The 17760-nt window shown below is 40.1% G+C and overlaps 2 protein-coding genes across 7 annotated transcripts in view; both read left to right on the top strand.

The window, feature by feature from the left end:
- Nucleotides 1-17760, top strand: part of LOC6638616 — a 59766-nt gene that overhangs the window by 17862 nt on the left and 24144 nt on the right. For 5 of the 6 annotated variants that reach the window (XM_023181617.2, XM_023181618.2, XM_023181616.2 and 2 more), the window contains exons 7-11: nucleotides 4312-4842; nucleotides 4961-5157; nucleotides 9538-10403; nucleotides 14518-14732; nucleotides 14792-15191. In XM_023181617.2, the coding sequence (XP_023037385.1) occupies nucleotides 4312-4842; nucleotides 4961-5157; nucleotides 9538-10403; nucleotides 14518-14732; nucleotides 14792-15191 (2209 nt within the window). Of the gene's footprint in view, nucleotides 1-4311; nucleotides 4843-4960; nucleotides 5158-9537; nucleotides 10404-14517; nucleotides 14733-14791; nucleotides 15192-17760 lie in introns of those variants that run through there. The other variant, XM_023181619.2, reaches the window with a different exon arrangement.
- LOC111519752 lies at nucleotides 1922-3295 on the top strand. The gene has a single exon (XM_023181621.2). The coding sequence runs from the start codon at nucleotides 2035-2037 to the stop codon at nucleotides 3241-3243; it is 1209 nt and encodes a 402-aa protein (XP_023037389.1). The 5' UTR covers nucleotides 1922-2034; the 3' UTR covers nucleotides 3244-3295.

The following is a 17760-nucleotide window of genomic DNA, read 5'->3' as shown; positions in this document are numbered from 1 at the left end:
TATATGTGCACAAGAATCGGAAGACGAGAGGTGAGAAAAGCGCGGAGAGGAGCTAAGTAAACCACAGTGGAAATATCTAATATGCAAATTAAATAGAGTTGGCATCCACAGAACGAAGATTAATTACTCTAATCAAACGATAAATCAAAGAAGTACAAAAAAGAACGCCAGAAATTAATCTCAAATTAGATTTAGATGAGAGAGAGAATTTCTTGTTCGTTTAATCTGATTAAATAAACATTACTATATGTTCTCAATAATGAGAGTATTTAACAGACAAGTGCCTATGCCCTTTTATCTCTTCGTTTTGGTCAACTAAAACGAGTTATATGATTTTATCGCGTGTTCAGGACATCATAACTTCGCGATGCAAATGTCAAACATGCAAAATAAAATGCGATCAAGAAGAGCAACTAAAAACAAAACAAAAAACCAAAACTAGAATATAATTGTGCATTCGCTTACCCTCTCTGTTGCACACACGCTCTACATCAAAACTAATGAAAGTGCGAATGGAGTAAAAGAGGAGAGGGCGATTTGGTTTCACAACCGTATTGATGGCAATAGACAAACAGACTGGGATACAGCTGCAAATTGCAAAAATGCTAGCGGCGGCCATTTTGGAAATGCTCTCACTCTAAATGGTGTCCTGTCAAGGACAAAATGCGGCCGTGACGTTCGAGATTGTCAAGCATTCACAGCGGCAGCAGCTGCTGCTGCAAATGCAACCGGCAACGTGCAACTGGAACTTGAACTGCAACTGATCACAATTACAACAGAGAGAAAGGCATAGAGAGACAGAGAGAGAGAGAGAACCGGCAAGTGCAAGCAAATTACACAGCCAGACACACACAGACAATTCCTCGCACCCCGCTGTTGCCTGTTCGATGCACTCATAGCTGCCGTTTGCCAGTTGTCGTTAGTTGCATGTTGTCCTGGTGCTGCTGCTCCTGAAACGGAAACAGTGTCGGGCCATTAAAAGCGCACAACAGAGTCGAGTCGCATCGCATCGAGACGAGGTAGTAGTAGTACATGGAATCGAGCGACATAATCAAACGCAGACAACGCTTTTTGTAATGCAATAACTAAAATGACAACTGGCAGGATGACACACACACTAACATACACCAGGACGATGCTTCCCCAACTCTTCCCCTAGCCCTATCCCGCTTTCATACAACATTTTGTTTGTGCCTGCACTAAAGTGTCAACCGAAAATGCATTCAGCGTGGAAATCATTAGCCAGCGCATGAAATTTTCTGAAAGAGACTACAAGATTTCCCTTTTTTGTACTTTTTTCCCTTGGTGTATGTATGTGTGTCGTTTATTTTTTATTTATTAATTCTTTTTTTTTTTTTTTGGCAACGTCCGGCATAAATGAAATGCGAATTCCCAACACCAAACCATGGATGACATGACAGACAGACAGTGAGAGAGAGAGAGAGAGAGAGAGAGAGAGAGAGATAGAAAGAGAGCGAGGCGCTGGCTAGCGGACCAATAGACAGAGAATGTTCCTGTCAAATGTGGTGACCCATGTTCAACTTCAACTCGCTTGCTTGTCATTTCTGTTGACATTCGAGGAGAACCCACAAGTGTTGGGCGTTCGGCTTGAAAACGGCTAGATTTCGAATTACACATCGTTTGTATATCTTTCTGTTTTTAATCAATTACAAATATGTGACTAATTATCAGCGGATTGGCATCGGTCCTTTTTGTGTTATTTGCATTCGTTATTAAATTGTGATGGCAAAAACCTCAGATTGTCACAACGCGACATCACTTTAATAATTTTTAAGCTGGAAAATCATGTTAAGCCACAATGAAATGCCTGCCACTACAGAAAGCAACTATTTCATTCAAAAAGAAGGCTTTTGCTACATTTGTCAAGTGTCACCAAGCTGGCATCTTTTCAAATATATCAAATATATATTCAGTCGCTCCTCACTCACTATACATACATATTTACTTGTTCATCACATTCACACAACTGAAAAAGAAAATTTCGTTGAAATTGCATAAAAGAGCGGTGCGAGAATGAGTTTACGGTCGACTTCTTTTTCGGAATTTATGGCCAAAGTGCCTACGACTCGTAGTGCCCACATGCAGGCCCGACAAATCGCCAGTAAACTTTTACAACACAATAGAATGACCAAGGAGATTTTCCCATTAAGTCGAGTACCAAAATATCTAGAATTTCGGAAACTATATCGCCGTGTCTATGGTCATAAAATGAAGAAGCCCCTGGCAGGCAGCAGTACCCTTCCGAGCAGTGTGAGCGTCTATCGAAGTATGGTAGAACTAAGACAGGCACAGCTAAATCGTCAGCAGATCAAGGGAATCAAATCCTGCATAGACACACGCCCATCTCATAGTCAGGTGAAAGCCAAGGCGATGGCATTGGACACCGGACATTTGACAACAGATTTCAGTCAGAAGCAAGATATTTTTCGTAAGAATCTGATGCTCCTGCGTCGAATTAATCGCATACAGCGTCTGAAGGGCAGCACCGATTGCTTTAATCGCTCAAATCCGCTGCCCCTCCCCAATCGTGTGCGATCGAGGGAACTTTCCACACAGTTGCTCAAGGAGAATCGTCAAATCGGCTGCCGGCTTTTGGAGGCTAAGTCAAAGGTGGATTGCCACAATCCTTTGGTCTCCACATCGACCATCGTGGCCCAAAAACCTAGTGAGGAAATCGTTGTCAAATATTCCCCCTTTATGCCACCTCCCCAATTGGGATTACGCAATGCACAAACTCTGCTCCGACCTGTTATATATTTCGATGTGGCTGTACGAGGTTATCAGCCACTAGGTCGCATTTATATACAACTATACACAGAAGTCAGTCCGGAAGTGGTCGTAGAATTCGTCCATCTTGCGACCTACAACGATGTGGACTCGCATACGATTTTGCGAATTTTTCCGGATCTCTGGTTTGAAGGTGAACTGGTGGCCCATGAACGCGAAAGCCTGCGCACTCACCATAGCCGAATGCATTCGCCCGTAGATGCCTCCCAGTTAACAGGCATCTTATCTTATCACTGGGACTATCGTCAGCATTTTCCGCAAGGCCTACTCAACTATAGCATCAGCTTCAAGCCGCTGGCTGTGGTGCCACTGCATCGGGTGGTCTTTGGTCGGGTCATTAGTGGCTTACGTGTATTGGAGTGTTGTCGTGATTTTGGCACTAAAAACGGCAAGACAAAGAAACCGCTTGCCGTGATACAATGCGGACTCATCTAATGAAAGACAACACAAGAGAACCAGACAAAATGAAAAAACTGAAAAATGAAAACGTGCAAAAATTTGCAGCCTCTTTTTTTAAGGGCACAAAGAACACAAAATGCAAATAAAAATTATGAAGTGTGTTTGTACATATGCGTGCGTATGTGTGTGTATGTGTGTGTCCGGCCCAGATAAGCTGCAAGCATTTTGCTGTCAGAAAGATAAAAAAAAAAAAAAAAAAAAATGGCCAAAAGAAGAAGCAAAATCCAGGCAGTTACACGATTTGCACATTCGCAGGAACCAGAACCAGGACGACGACGAGCATCAGGCAAACGCCTAAAGGCAGCCGCCATAGTCCAAACAATATAATCTATTTTCGTGTGCCGCCGCCACAGCTGACGGTTCAGTTTTTTCACTTTTTTTCTCTCTTCTGTTTTATGCCAGATAATGCAAGTGTGTGTGCGTGTTTGTCAGTGTGCCCCACAACACAACGCAGAACAGCTAAGGGAGAATGAGCGAGAGGGAGGGGGTGACGAGAAAAAAGTTGTTTAAATTTGCTTGGGGTTTTGTGGCGGTGGCGCAGCCGCTAGCAAATATGCTAAAGGTTGCATTAACGTTGACTCCTCCACGGGAGGCCTCTAGGATAAACGACAGCAAAAAGTGAAATGCAAATGGACTATGCCGTTGTCCGGCAAATCCACCCCATGAGCGATAACTAACAATACGCTGGGGCAAAGATCTAGTGCATAATTACCAAACGAGAATTTTTAAAACGACGTTTTCTACGATTGGTGGACAATTTTATACTACATAGAGATAGGGAACAGAATATGTACATCAAACAACTACATTTAAAAATTTTCAAGTCTTAACAATTTACATAGACCAAAAATTGGCTGAGTTCCCTAGTGCAACGTACAGAAGTTTAGCCCTTATAAGTAGGCAATTAAAAATGATACCAGCTTAGCGCTCATAAATATGCAATGCAAAATACAATTTTTGAACAGCAGAAAGTAGTTTGTAAAAATGACCAACATGTTACTAAACAAAGAGTTAACAAACTATGTAAACTATTGTTTCTTTCAGCTGCCACCATAATTACATTGAGGGGCGCCAGTTATGTGTCATATCGGATATACGATTGGAAGGATCGCGTCCACTCTTCGACAATACGAATAAGCTTAATGTTTCGCACCAATTTCGACGATTCTGCCCTGTTCTACGCGAGCGGTGAATCGTTGAAAAACCAGTACATAGCTGCGTCTATTAAAAATCAATCGATTTATGTAGAAATGGATTTTGGCGACAATGTCATGTCTACAGTACTAACGGATGAACTGACTCGTGGCTTTTGGCACAATTTGACCATATTGCATGAACAGCGAACGGTTAGCATTATTCTGGATCATCAACAGAAGGTTTTGGAGCTACCGTCCACCGCTAGTGGGAATTTGCTGTTCGATCCGGAAATCTACTTCGGCGGTGGACCTGAATTGCACAAGAAAAAAGGCTTGGCCTCACACAACAATTTTGTGGGAAGTCTGAAGTATGTGTACTACAATGATGTCTCCATTCTGTACGAGTTGCAACGTGGCAATCCTAAAGTGCATTATCATGGTGAGCAATTGGATAGACATGGAATGAATGTACACACATGTATATTTATTTATATAGATTTCTCTTGCTATATTCAATGTATGTATGTATGTATGTCTATGCATATATATATATGTAGGTGTCTTGGAGGCAGAATTCTTTGAGAATGAAGTGAATGTCATTCCCATCACCTATCCGTTTGCCACCTCACACATTTGGTGGCCCATAAATCATGCCAAAGAATTTAATATTAAATTCGATTTCCGTAGTAGTCGTCCGGGTGCGGTGCTGGCCTATAGTGACGTAACGACCAGTGCCGGAAATGGCTTCTGGGAGGTAAGTGGAAGTGTTCGTTGAAGCATTCAAGCATATTGTACATATAGCTTCAAGCTTATGAACTACACATACAAACGAACGAATGAATGGACGAAGGGACAAACGGACAGACTGGTGGGCGGTTAGACATGAGGAGACATATATATATATATGTACAGATGTACATATATATGTAGGTAGGTAGGGAAGTTGACTGATGCAGCCGTGTACTTAAGACGACTTAGCAGGCGACATTTTGGGGCCACAATATGCAAATGAAATGTGTGTGTGTGTATGTGTGTGTGCAGCATGTGGAATGATACTGGCTCACGCTGACTGGCTGGCTAGCAAGCTGAATTCCTATATTTCTCAACGAATGTCCCCTTTATCGCTCCTCTCCCATTGATTTTTCAGTATGATTGCAAGTACATTTTCAACCACATTGACCCTTTTGTACCCTTGCCCTTTAGTTCAATGATCATTGGCACGAATCGTTCGGTTTATTGCATTGTTCAGTTTAGTTCGTTAGATCAACAGACCCATAGGAAGTTGGGAAATGATTGTCACTAATTAAAGTCATATTCTGTCCTTTGTCTTGTATGCTAAATCAGCCTGTCACACGCTTTGCCCATGTAAGTATGCTTCAGTTAAAGGGTATAGAAAAATTGGCGTTTCCTTCTCTTTCCTTTTATTTTTTTTTTTTTTTTTTTGTTATTTGCGATAAGGATAAATTCGATCAAATATTGCAATAATAAAAACGATTTCCTGTTTCTGAGATGCAAGCAAATTTCATTATTTGTTATAACACACAAAATTTTATTTAACGAGAGTGGGAGAAAGACCGAAAAATTGTGAGAAAGAGATTTATGACAGTTTGAGTGCTGTGCAATTGTAACCAATTGTTAAATGTATGAGGATGAAATACATTTATTATGATTGTACAACCAAGTGATTTTGTGGTGCATATAAAAGTGCGTGATGACCGATCTAATAACACAATGCCACTGCTTCTCCTCCCATTTGGTGCTGCTGTCTCATTCAATGACAGGCAACATAACCAAGTACCTTCCCCACCCTTTCTATACCCTTGCATACAGGATATATTAACTGCAGTCGGAGGAATGAAACGCAGACAAGGAAGCATCTCCGACCATGTATAGTAAATATATTCTTGATCAGAACGACGATACGAGTTCATATAGCCGTCGCACCGTCGATGGATCGACTCGATCTTCTTCTAAAACTACAGAGCTGCAATTTTTCGATGTACTGCAGTGGTTGTATGTCTCGGATTCAGCAGGATCGGATCGCTATACCATATAGCTCCCATACAAACAGTTACATGCAGTAGCTTTTCTCTATTGGCTATTGTCATAAAAGTTAATATTTATCAGTTTTGTATACTTTTTATTGACCGTAGCAAATTTGATTAAGATCGGGTGACTATATCACATAGCTCCCCATAGGGACGATCGACAAGGGTATACAAACTTCGCGATCGAAATTAGCCCCGACTCTCTGGTATTTTATTCGTTTTCCTCTCTCTCTCTCTGTTTTTGGAATCCCTTACACTTTGATTTTGAATCTATGCATGAGACTAAGTGGCGTGTCTGTGTGTGTTCGTATAAATGTCACTGGTATTTTATCTATATTTAAACAAAACAACACATTTTGTTGTATTTTAAGCCCAAAAATGTTTCACACACACACACAAACACTTGCACTCCCATTTATGTATGCAATATTTATTTAAATTTTATTGTTGATTTTCTCATTCTATGTGACTTACTTTTGGCCTCCTCTCTTTCTCTCTCTCTCTCTCTCTATCTCTATCTTTCTCTTTGTCTTTTTGTGCATTTGATTGCAAGCCAACGGTTTCGACTTTTGCTTCAACTTCTCCGAAAATAAACTCAAATGTCAATATAAAATGGACAACGGAACAAAATAAATTGCTTTTACTCAATATGCACCACATACGCATACAACAATTGTTGGCATTGCCTTTTTATCGTTGCCGTTATTGTTGCTGCTGCTGTAACATTGGCCAATGAATATTTATAAGCAAAGATCTGGTGGCCGTTTAAATTTGGCTTATTGAAAATTGCCAACGATTGAACGATTTATGTGAGCGCAAATTAATACAAAAATGATTGCCCATGATTATATATATGTATGAACGACAGCTATTTGTTTGTGTTTCTGCCTGTGTTTGTGTGTGTGTGTGTGTGTGTGTGTGTTAATAATACAAATTGCAATTGTCAAACATATTTATGTACTGTATAAAATGTTCTCCTAAGTGCAAAAAACAAAAAAGTTTAACTAACAGCTGTCAATTTTTAAGCGCAAAATCATCATCGTCTCGCACAGGAGCGCACTCATGCAGTAACCAAAACTAAATCTTTTGCATTTTGATTTTTGATAATATACCTACATATTTTTAGTTGTCTATATAAGGCCAAGTCACCTAAAAATCTGATATGCAGATATAATCTAAGACTTTTCTTATCCCATTTTTGACATCATCAGAATATCCGTGCTATTTAGCCAGATTTGCTTTCACCGCTCCCGGCGATCCTGTGTGCACACACTAAAATAAAGCTGTGTGTGTGTGTGTGTACTTCAAAAACGCATCAGTTACAAGCTTTATTGACGCAGACATTTTATTTATTTACTGTTTGTTCTGGGGCCTGCCACAAAATTGCCACCTGAAAGTAATAAATTTTCATTCCCTTTTTCCATACAGTGAAACTAAAATCGATAGAAAAAAACGGAGAAAGAGAAAGAAAAAAGTGTCAGACTAGCCACACTCTACTACTATTCCCCTATCAACCCCCTCTCCATGACGCCCCTTCTATTCTCCCATTCTCACTCGCTTTCCGCATTGCGCGCGCGTTTTTTTTTTTTTTTCATAAATGGCAAATCACAAATCGAAAATCGAATTTATTGACAGCTCTCGCACAAATGTATAAAATAGGCAAATAGAAACTCACCGAAACTGTGTCGACTATAAAAAATTATTTGAAATGTTGTCAGTTTTCAATGTTCTGAAAAACTGGCTATATGTTTGCCAACGAAATTCTAATGAAATATGCAATAAAATTTGAGTGTTTGACATTTTTCACGGAAAATACGAAATGCAAAACGCGCACACACACAAAATGCGCAATTCACCAACGAGCATAGATAAATACTCTTCGATATGTACATACGAATAATGTACATAAATGGAACAAAAGCAAATATGCAAAACACACTTAAACAGACGCTCATTTTGAACACTTCGCACCAATGAAAGATAAGATATAGTGGGCTCTATTCATATTGATCGAAGTCACAGTTTCATTAAAATTGACATATCACCGATTTTTATGCAATCGATCATCCTTTTCATTGTCAAAGAAATTCACAATTCACTGGATCGTCATAGCTCTTACGAAGGCCGTCGTTCTCATCTCTGATATTTCGTCAATATTCATATATAACATGTTTTTGGGGGGCTACAACATATAATTGCTTTATATGATAACAAACATAACGACACACCATGGTCAGTAAAAAGGGTTCGAGTGGGGGAAAGCCGACTAAGGGATGGATGGATGGAGAAGGGCAAACATTTAATCTAACTGATGGTTGAATCTGCTGTGCAATAAACGCCAACTTTTCCGCCCCCATTTTTCGGGCCATTTCAATACGAAATTAATGGCCAACAATTTAACAGCGTTGTTGAGAAGGGGGTAAAGAGAAATAGGAGCGAATGTTACAGAGTCAGGCTAGTAGAGTGATTGTTGCGATTGATGCTGCAACACACACTGCGTATGCGTAATATGATTTAAGCGAGGCTAATGCACAAAGGCATTTAAATTGAAATGTGCGTGTGTGTGCATGTGTATGGGTGGGTGGATTGGTTATTAGAGTTATATATGTGATGCGAGTTGGGAGTGGGAGACGCCAGTGGGAAGCAGGCACCGGGCAGGAGGGCGTCTGTGTGTATGTGCGTGTGTGGTCGCTGGCCGTTTTCGCATTTTGAACATTTCGGCAATTTTGATTTATTTCCACTTGCAGTTGAAACTTCTAATGCCAACAAAGTTTTGTATTTATTTTTCAACCTCTTTCTCTCTCTCTCTCTCTATCTCTTTCTGTTCTCTTTTTCTTCCTCCTGCTCTCTGTTTTTTCTTTCCCCTCCCACTATGTTTCCTTCTTTGTCCGTTCTCTTTTACATGTTGACACGCCGACAAAAACTAATATTTTCGAACACGCGCTAATACCCGACGCTTTTTGGATGGCAATGTGCAACATCCGTTGATAACGATAACGCAACGTGTTCCGGAAATGTAAAACTAACGGAAATTACAAAATGGCTGCACTACCACCACTATTCTGCCCGCCACCGTACACACACAGATACGACTAACTTCGGATAAATTAAGCTTCGATCTAGTACCCGATGTCAATAATAATGTAACACATTCAACGACAATCAAAATCAACCGTTCAACTTCTTGGCACAGCGTCGAGCTAGACTACAAACTGGGCGAAATACATTTCACTGTGGACTATCGTCACACATTAAGCCAAATGTTCGGCCTGACCTTTAACATTGGCGACAAACTGATCATTGGCAGCAGCCTCAAATCGGCCGCCATGGGTCTAGTCGGCTGCATACGAGACATTGAAATCAATGGCCATTTGATAGAGCCGCGCCATGTAGTTAAAACGGAAAGAGTTGTCGGCGAAGTGGCTCTCGATAATTGCAATTACATTGATCCGTGCAAGAGGCCGAACACCTGTGAGCACGGAGGGAAGTGCTTTGTGAAGGACGATCGAGTCACCTGCGACTGCAAACACACGGGTTACATTGGCAAGAATTGTCACTTCACAAAATACCGCAAGACTTGCGAAGAATTAGCCCTGTTGGGATTTACCAAATCGGATGTCTATCTCATCGACATCGATGGCAATGGAGTCTTTCCGCCCGCGCATGTTAAATGCGACTTTCAGAGCCTGGAGAATGCAACGAAAACCATTGTAGAGCATAATTTACCCAGTCAAGTGGATGTGCGTTCGGCCAGGGAATCGGACTTTAGCTTCAATATACGCTATCGAGAATTCTCGCCACACATGCTACAGGAGCTTATATCACACTCGTTGTACTGCACTCAGTACATCAAATATGATTGCTATCGCGCTCAATTGGAACTGCACTCGTCCACTTGGTTCACATCGTCGGCCAAGAATCTCACCGTTGATTTTCTCGGCAATGTCAAGAGGTAAGCAATGCAGCCGCACAACTGTCATTCATTTTGGGCTTGGTTTTGGGTTCTCCTCTGAGTTTGGGTATTTGTGATTTACGTGCCGGTCATGTCACCGCAAATGACATGAAATTGGATGACAAGCGCACAGGCGGCAACCGTTGCACAGTGCTTCGAATTTAAAGCGAAAACTCAGTACACTTACCAAATTATCAAAAAAGAGATACTAATATCGGAATATAGACAAGCTAATAGAATTAGCCAATAAATTTTAATAATTCAATCTCATCCCTAAATGACATATGTATGTATGTTTATACAGGTTTAATTTAAAAGGTAAGAGTAATCATTGATTAACCTAACTCGAGAAAATTTGTATACCGATAGTAATATTAAAATATACTTGCATAGATGTTCGAAATGAAGAAGAATAAAAAACCAAGACAATTCAATACGTTTACAAAAGGGAAAGGGTCAACTTGTCAAGAGACTCATCAAATTTTCCACTTCGTTTGTTGCATTAGAGTTGACTTGCAGGAATTTTGCACCACTATGCACCATGTTCACCTCAGGTTAGGCCAAAATCCTATGCACATGGGGGAGTTAATCCGCTCCGGTTTGCAATGGCCCGATTCAGTGCGGTTCGGTTTGGTTCAGTTAGGTATTCTACGGCTTGGTTCGCCGTTGGCCACACAATTAATGTTGCAGTCTATTTGCTTAACTTGTTGGTCTCGGCGCAGCGCATTGTGCATTGTATGTATATACTCTCTATGCATGTGCGAGTGTGTATGTGTTGGTGTGTGTGTGTGTGTGTGTGTGGCGAGTTCTGCTTCAGTGGATAACTTGCCCGGACTACGTACGTGCGGTAATCCAACAATATAAATCCTTCATTTCAAACTACGTTGCTGCTCCTGTAGTTGTTGTCTTTGGGGCTGGCATTTCAATTGTAAATGAAACTTAAATTAATTGCTCGAACATGCATAATATAAGCCCAGCCAGGGCTCCACACTTAATGCTAACTGACATATTTACCCACAGGGGGCGGTATGGTACGCTATGGTACAGTCCCAAAGAGAGATTTCCAACTGCAACTCACTTTCATAACGCAATCGATTTGCTAGCATTTGTGTCATTGACAACAGCAACTACAGTAGGACCAACTCTTATGCCTTCATCTACAATTGTCAGTTGTCTGAGGTCATCTGTCTCACTCTCGCTCTCCACTCCGTCTCTCTTCCTCTTGAAGTCCCTATGTGAGTGTCGCTCTGTCTATATGTCTGTGTGACAGTTGCATAATTTGTCATTGAGTTTCACTCTGGGCTAGGTCATTTCTGGTCATTCAAGTGGCCTCTGCCTGTTGGTTGGCTTAGCTCTACAAATTTGATTTTTCATCTGTACCGAAAAAAAAAAAAGAACCAAATGAACGAAACACAACAACAGTTGCCTACTTTTAAGGGCAGTCAGGCTGAGATGCCATTTGGCCTTCTTCCTTTCACATATCACATTTGTTTCCCTGCATTGGGGCATAAAATTTTATGGTGCTGAAAACCCGAAACAACAGGAACATAGGAGCAACACTAAAATAACTGACGACTTTAAAATGCCCTTTTGAAACAGTGATTTAATAAATTAGATAACACTTATTCAATAAATTAGATAACACATATTTTCAATTTAGTCTGTATTTTAATTGGCATTAAAAAAACAACTGTATCATTGGGTTACACCGATAAATATATTTGCATGTATAAATTTATTTATATGCATGAGAATGTACATTTTGGTGGCAAAATTTTAGGCTAAATCCAAATCCATAGTCAGTTAGACTGATGCCGTCATTTTGGGTCAGCTTAAATACATTTAATTGGATATTTTCTTTTAAATTTGTTGCTACGAAACAAATAACAATATAGACAGACCTTTTAAAAACCTCAAAGAGGAAAAACATATACTATATTTATGGCAAATGCCAAAGTTAAAAGATATGAGGCAAAAAGTACAAAATTGCCAAAGTGCAAAATACTTTTGTTTAGTCCTAAAAAAAGGCTGAAGTTGTATTTATGTCAGGCAAATATGTTTCCGCCTCAGCGCTAATAAGGTTTATGAGCTCACCCCTGTTCGAGAGCGAGGTAGGTTCGAAACATTTTTCCACTGCAAATTAATTCTGTTAACAAAAGTCAACTTAAGTGTCTTTTACTCACAAAAAGTGACTGTCAAGGCATTTTTGTCTTGCGCTATAGGAAAGAAAAATGTTAAAAAACACCTTTTACTCTATCGCGTTGGAAGATAGCATCGAGTTATTGGTTTCGACAATTTTTCGGTTGCCACTCGCCCACTCTCACTCTACAACTGCCACCGCCATATTGCGAAACAACTCTTCCGTTATTTTTTTGCTTTCTCTTGTTATCAACTTTGCCTTTGGTAATTTTTCTTATGGCAGAAACCTTTTAAAATGAATGGCTTTCTCATTTTGTGTGTGTGTGTGTGTGCGTGTGGGTTTGTATCGCATGCATGTAGTCTTTACGCCTAATTTCTCTTATGCTGCTCTTCGAAACTCATTCATAGCTTCTGGTTATGGGACTGGTAGGAGTCGGGGGTGTGGCTGACAATGCATCACTAAGCGCGCAAAAGTAGGCAACAGCTGCCAAGCAACAATTTTGAAGTTTTTCCCTGTGTATGTGGGTTTTATTTTCTTTGCAGGGTCACTAATTTCCGCTTTTACTAAATCAATTCGTAAACCTAAACAACGTTCGCTTTTGGAATTCGCCCATTTCCACATTTTCTTTGCCATTTTTGTGTGTTTGTTGTTGCTATTGCTTCTGCTGCTGCTGTCCAAGTCTTTGAATGAATGACGTTCTGGTTGGCCAAGGCTAGTAATATCAAACTACGCTTTAGCACAATTCGAAACCTTTCACAGACCGAAAAGAAGGGTAAAAAAATACACACAGTTGGCTTTTTACTTGATGTTTATGTGTGTGTGTGTATGTGTATGGGATGGGGAGAAAAAACCAGGGAGATGGAGATGGGACCCCATCCATCATTGAGTCGTAGTTTGGTCTTTACTCATTCAAAATTTGACAGCATCGTTTGTTTGTTGTTGCTCCCGTTCCTGGTGCTTGTTGGATTTGGTTAGTTCTTTTCGTTTTGGGGCTTTGCGCTGCAATGCGCTTAGTTTTTGTGTTCGCAACGTTAAAGCGGAAACGGATGTGGCACATGCATAGCAAAACCACACACACACACCACTCGCAACTTCAAAAAGAAAAATACTTGCAAAAAATACGATTATCCAAAAGAGCAGACTAACCACGAATATCAATTCCCTTTCCTAATTTCTCGCTCAGTCCCAAGATAGGTATGTTTGACTTAGCTTATAATTATATTCAAAAATTTTTGGATATTTCAGATTTGTGGTATATCGATAACTTCAATGGAGAGATTATAACAACATTCTCGATAGTCATATAACGGACATACCCCTCTGAATAAAGGGTATGCTAAAAAGAATAGTTTGAAAATATTTCTTTCTCCACACAATAAAAACTAATTAATTTTTTATTTCATAAAAAATATAACACTATAACAAAAGAACAATTTCAAACACATCTTTGAGTAAGCTTTGCTTTTCGATTTCATATATCACAAGTATACACACGGGAAATGTTTTACCTAACTTCTCTAAGATAAAAATCAAAGGGGAACGACAAGCTGAAAATAATAATAGTCTCTCCAACGCCATGGCAACATGGCTGGAAATAGTCTTTAGTACAAGATTAGCTTATTTATTCAGTTCCTGTAAAATAAATTGACCCTCTTTTCAAATAATATCTTAACCATGCCCATGCCTATGCCTATACATATAACTGAACTATAAATTTTTCAAGAAAAAAAAGGAAGAAATATGCAACTATAAATCGCCAAAAAGAGAGAAAATGGCTAAATGTACTTGTATGTCTGTGTGTTTGCGGTTAAACGACGATGGGCAGTCAGTTGGTCATTCAACGGGACTCGTCAAATTGCCGGCAGCGCTGTCAACGGCAGCAGCAAGAGAAAAAATTCTATGCAAATATATTCGTATCCCCTCTTTTTTGGTTTTTCTAATACCTTTCACCTCATTTTTTTTTTCTTGGTGCAGAGGGTCCTGTCCTTGCTCGGTCAACAAGACATGCGTGGACCCAAATCAATCATGCAACTGCGATGTGAAGGAGAACAAATGGAATTCGGATGAAGGTTACTACCAGGAACCGCACAGTTTGGGCATAACCAACATGTACTTTCTGCAACAGAAGGATCTGGACGATGAGGCCCAGGGACGCATTACATTGGGGCCACTGGAATGTGTAGAGACAAGTGAATACCCAATATTCAATTGTGAAATAGAACTTTAGAATTAAATTGCCATGTTTTAGATACCCAAAAGTACGTGGTCACCTTTACCACATCGCAATCGTATATTGAAGTACCCGGATGGCGAAAGGGCGACATTGCCTTCTCGTTTCGGACAACGGGGGAAAAGGCCATACTATTATTCCAGCCACCGATAAGGGCTCACTATCCGTCGTTTATGGTGGCCCTCACTGGCGATGACCAGCTCACGTTTACCTTTACGTTGAGCACGGGAACGACGCGTGAGCTGGTGATTAACTCGCACCGCCGACTAAATGGCGGCGAATGGCATAAAATATGGATCGACTACAACCAGTATCATGTGCGCTTCATGATAAACACCGATTACCAGATGCTCGATTTGTTGCCCGAAGAGGAGTTTGGACCATTTGAGGGCAGCATGTACATAGGCGGTGCCACATTGTGAGTAGATATGGTTGATGTTTTTTTTGTACAGTTTTCCAAGGGATAATCACGAGAAGCTTTTTTATGGCCTGCATCACCATCAGCAGCAGCAACAGCAGCTGTAATAATAATCACTACAAAACCATCGTCAGGGAGATGGAGCTCAAGTCTGAAGCTTATGCTACTAACCATTGGTCCAGTGCCTGTTGCGGTTATTGCAATTTATTGTGGCAATTACGTTTTAATTATAAAAGCGCGACTAACTGCCCCCGACAGTAGTAGTTAACAACAATGGCAATGCCAATAGCGGAAAGAGATAGAAAAAGAGAATCAAACTCTGTGACCATTCAAAGTATGACCCACAGGCAGAGCTATTAAATTTCTACACTAATTGATCTCAGGCATTAAAATGGTTTAAAAATTAAATTTAAATTTGACCCCAACGATTCAAAACTAACGTTCAGCCGTAATTCGTATATATTTATATATATATACATATATATTTCCCTGATTTTGATTCTCAAACTCTTTTTCCTTTTTTCCTTTTATATATATCATAAAATTATAATTTTTTTTTTTTTTGGGTATACGTATATTGATTGGTTTGATTTAGGCGCTGTCGATATTTATTCAATCGTGATAGTAGGACAATCTGCTTGCAATAGCGAATGTGTAAACTTATATTTTAACGTTTTTCTTAATGGAAGCAAAAGCCAAAGATATTGATATAATCCTCTTAAAGTGTTTCATTTAATATAATTTATATAGAGAGAGTTTCTTTTCGAAAGAACAACACGTAAAATTAATTTGCCAAAACTCATGTTCTCATCTAAAACGCTCGCGCCTCACATCGTTGCTTTCTCTCCCGCAAAAGTATAAAAGTATGACCATAATTAAATTAACTCCCCTTTCTGGAAATTCATTTCAAAGTCATTATCAATAATCAAGCGAAGGCACATCCTACAAAGTACGATGGTAGCACCATTGAAACCGACCGACTGCGGAAGCAAGAAGAACAACTTGTGTGCGCGTTTTCTCTTTTTTTACTCTGTGTTTCGTTATATTTTTTTTGTTTTGTGCGGGAGAAGTGCTTTTGCCCCTTTGGCAGTTGGCGCACTTAAAACGCGCTTATGCTTGATTGGCATAATTTATTAAGTTCCCCCCCCACGCCTTTCCACCATGCAGACAGACAGAGAGACTGACTGGCTGATGTAGAACGATGCAAAATGTGAATGGTGGAGATGTGTGGATGGGAGGCGAGGTGTGAGGAAAGGGTTTCGGTTGTTCGAGTGTCTGTGTTTAATTATTAAAAATTGTGCAAAAATCAAATTGAAAAGCAGAGCTAAAGGAAAATGTATGCACATTTGCACTTAACCTCAACCATTTCAGCCATTCATAAAATTTCGATGAGCGGTAAACACGCAGAGTAATTAACGGTAAAGTGCAGCACTTCGTTACCCTCTCCCCCTCCTCATCATCCCTTTTTTTCGAAACTCAACTGAGCCGTTGTACGCCAATTAATGTGATCAATTTATTTATTTGGAAAAGCCCCTTCCCCCAAAACTCTACACACCACAGAGAAAGAGCCAACTCTACCTACAAGAAAGACAATGTGAAAAACGAGGACACAAGTAATAATGAAAATTGAGTAAAAAAAACAAGAGTTTCCTCCTGATACATCAAGGCCACAGCGATTCAAGGAGATAACGACAAGAAGAAGGCTTAACAGCGTATACGAAGGAAAATATGAGCCATTAAGGGGAATCACTGCCGGCTCATAAATAATCCAGTTAATCAACATATTGGAAGAGCCAACATGAACGTATGGAGCTGAATAAGGGTCACATCCTTATATCGATCTTTAGAGCAAAGTACTGACCACTCTCAACGCACATGTACTCAAACCTTAAGTACAAATTTATATGGAATATTGTTCAAACTGCTGTTAACTCAATGTTGACTAACTGCCCGTCATCTATCTGCCATTCTGACCCTCTGTGAGCACGGTGCTAATGATGGTGGCTAACGGATGTCCTTTATGTGGTATATGGACCATGTACTATTCCCGGGACATGTGATGGTAATGTTGTTTAGCAGCTGTCTGCTGATCATTTGCATGACCATCGATTACCCGGCCAAACATACTCGCACAAAAAAGGAAAAAAACCAAAAACGAACAGGAAAAAATACACGGGGAAACCATGGCAACTGGCTTGCCAAATATGCGAATTATTTGGCAGGAAACGGGACAACGTCGTCATTGGGGAAAATGTGTCATGTGGCAGCGGCGGTGGCAGTGGCGGCGGATGGAGGAACGTGCAACGCGCGACATACGCGACGGAGGCCGCCACATGAATGAATGAAAAGTGCTTAATTGCTTGTGACGGTGTTAAATAAATTCTTAATTGCTTCGCACTTTGCGCGTTTGCAACGTTAATAGGATTTCCGTCTGCATATCTTCCATCCAGCCCCATCCTTCCCATCCCAAAACTCCATTCCACCAAAAAAGAAAAACAAAAAATTATACGAAAAAAACTGTCTTTCATTTTATTGCCGTTAATTTTGAGCAATTTTCGTCTTTTTTTGC

Source organism: Drosophila willistoni, assembly GCF_018902025.1.
Source record: "Drosophila willistoni isolate 14030-0811.24 chromosome XR unlocalized genomic scaffold, UCI_dwil_1.1 Seg144, whole genome shotgun sequence".
NCBI classification, from domain to species: Eukaryota; Metazoa; Arthropoda; class Insecta; order Diptera; family Drosophilidae; genus Drosophila; species Drosophila willistoni.
This window is presented reverse-complemented; position numbering and strand designations above follow the sequence as displayed.

Excerpts from the sequence above, each read along its gene's own strand:
- LOC111519752 (XM_023181621.2), top strand. The coding sequence starts at position 2,035 with ATGAGTTTACGGTCGACTTCTTTTTCGGAATTTATGGCCAAAGTGCCT.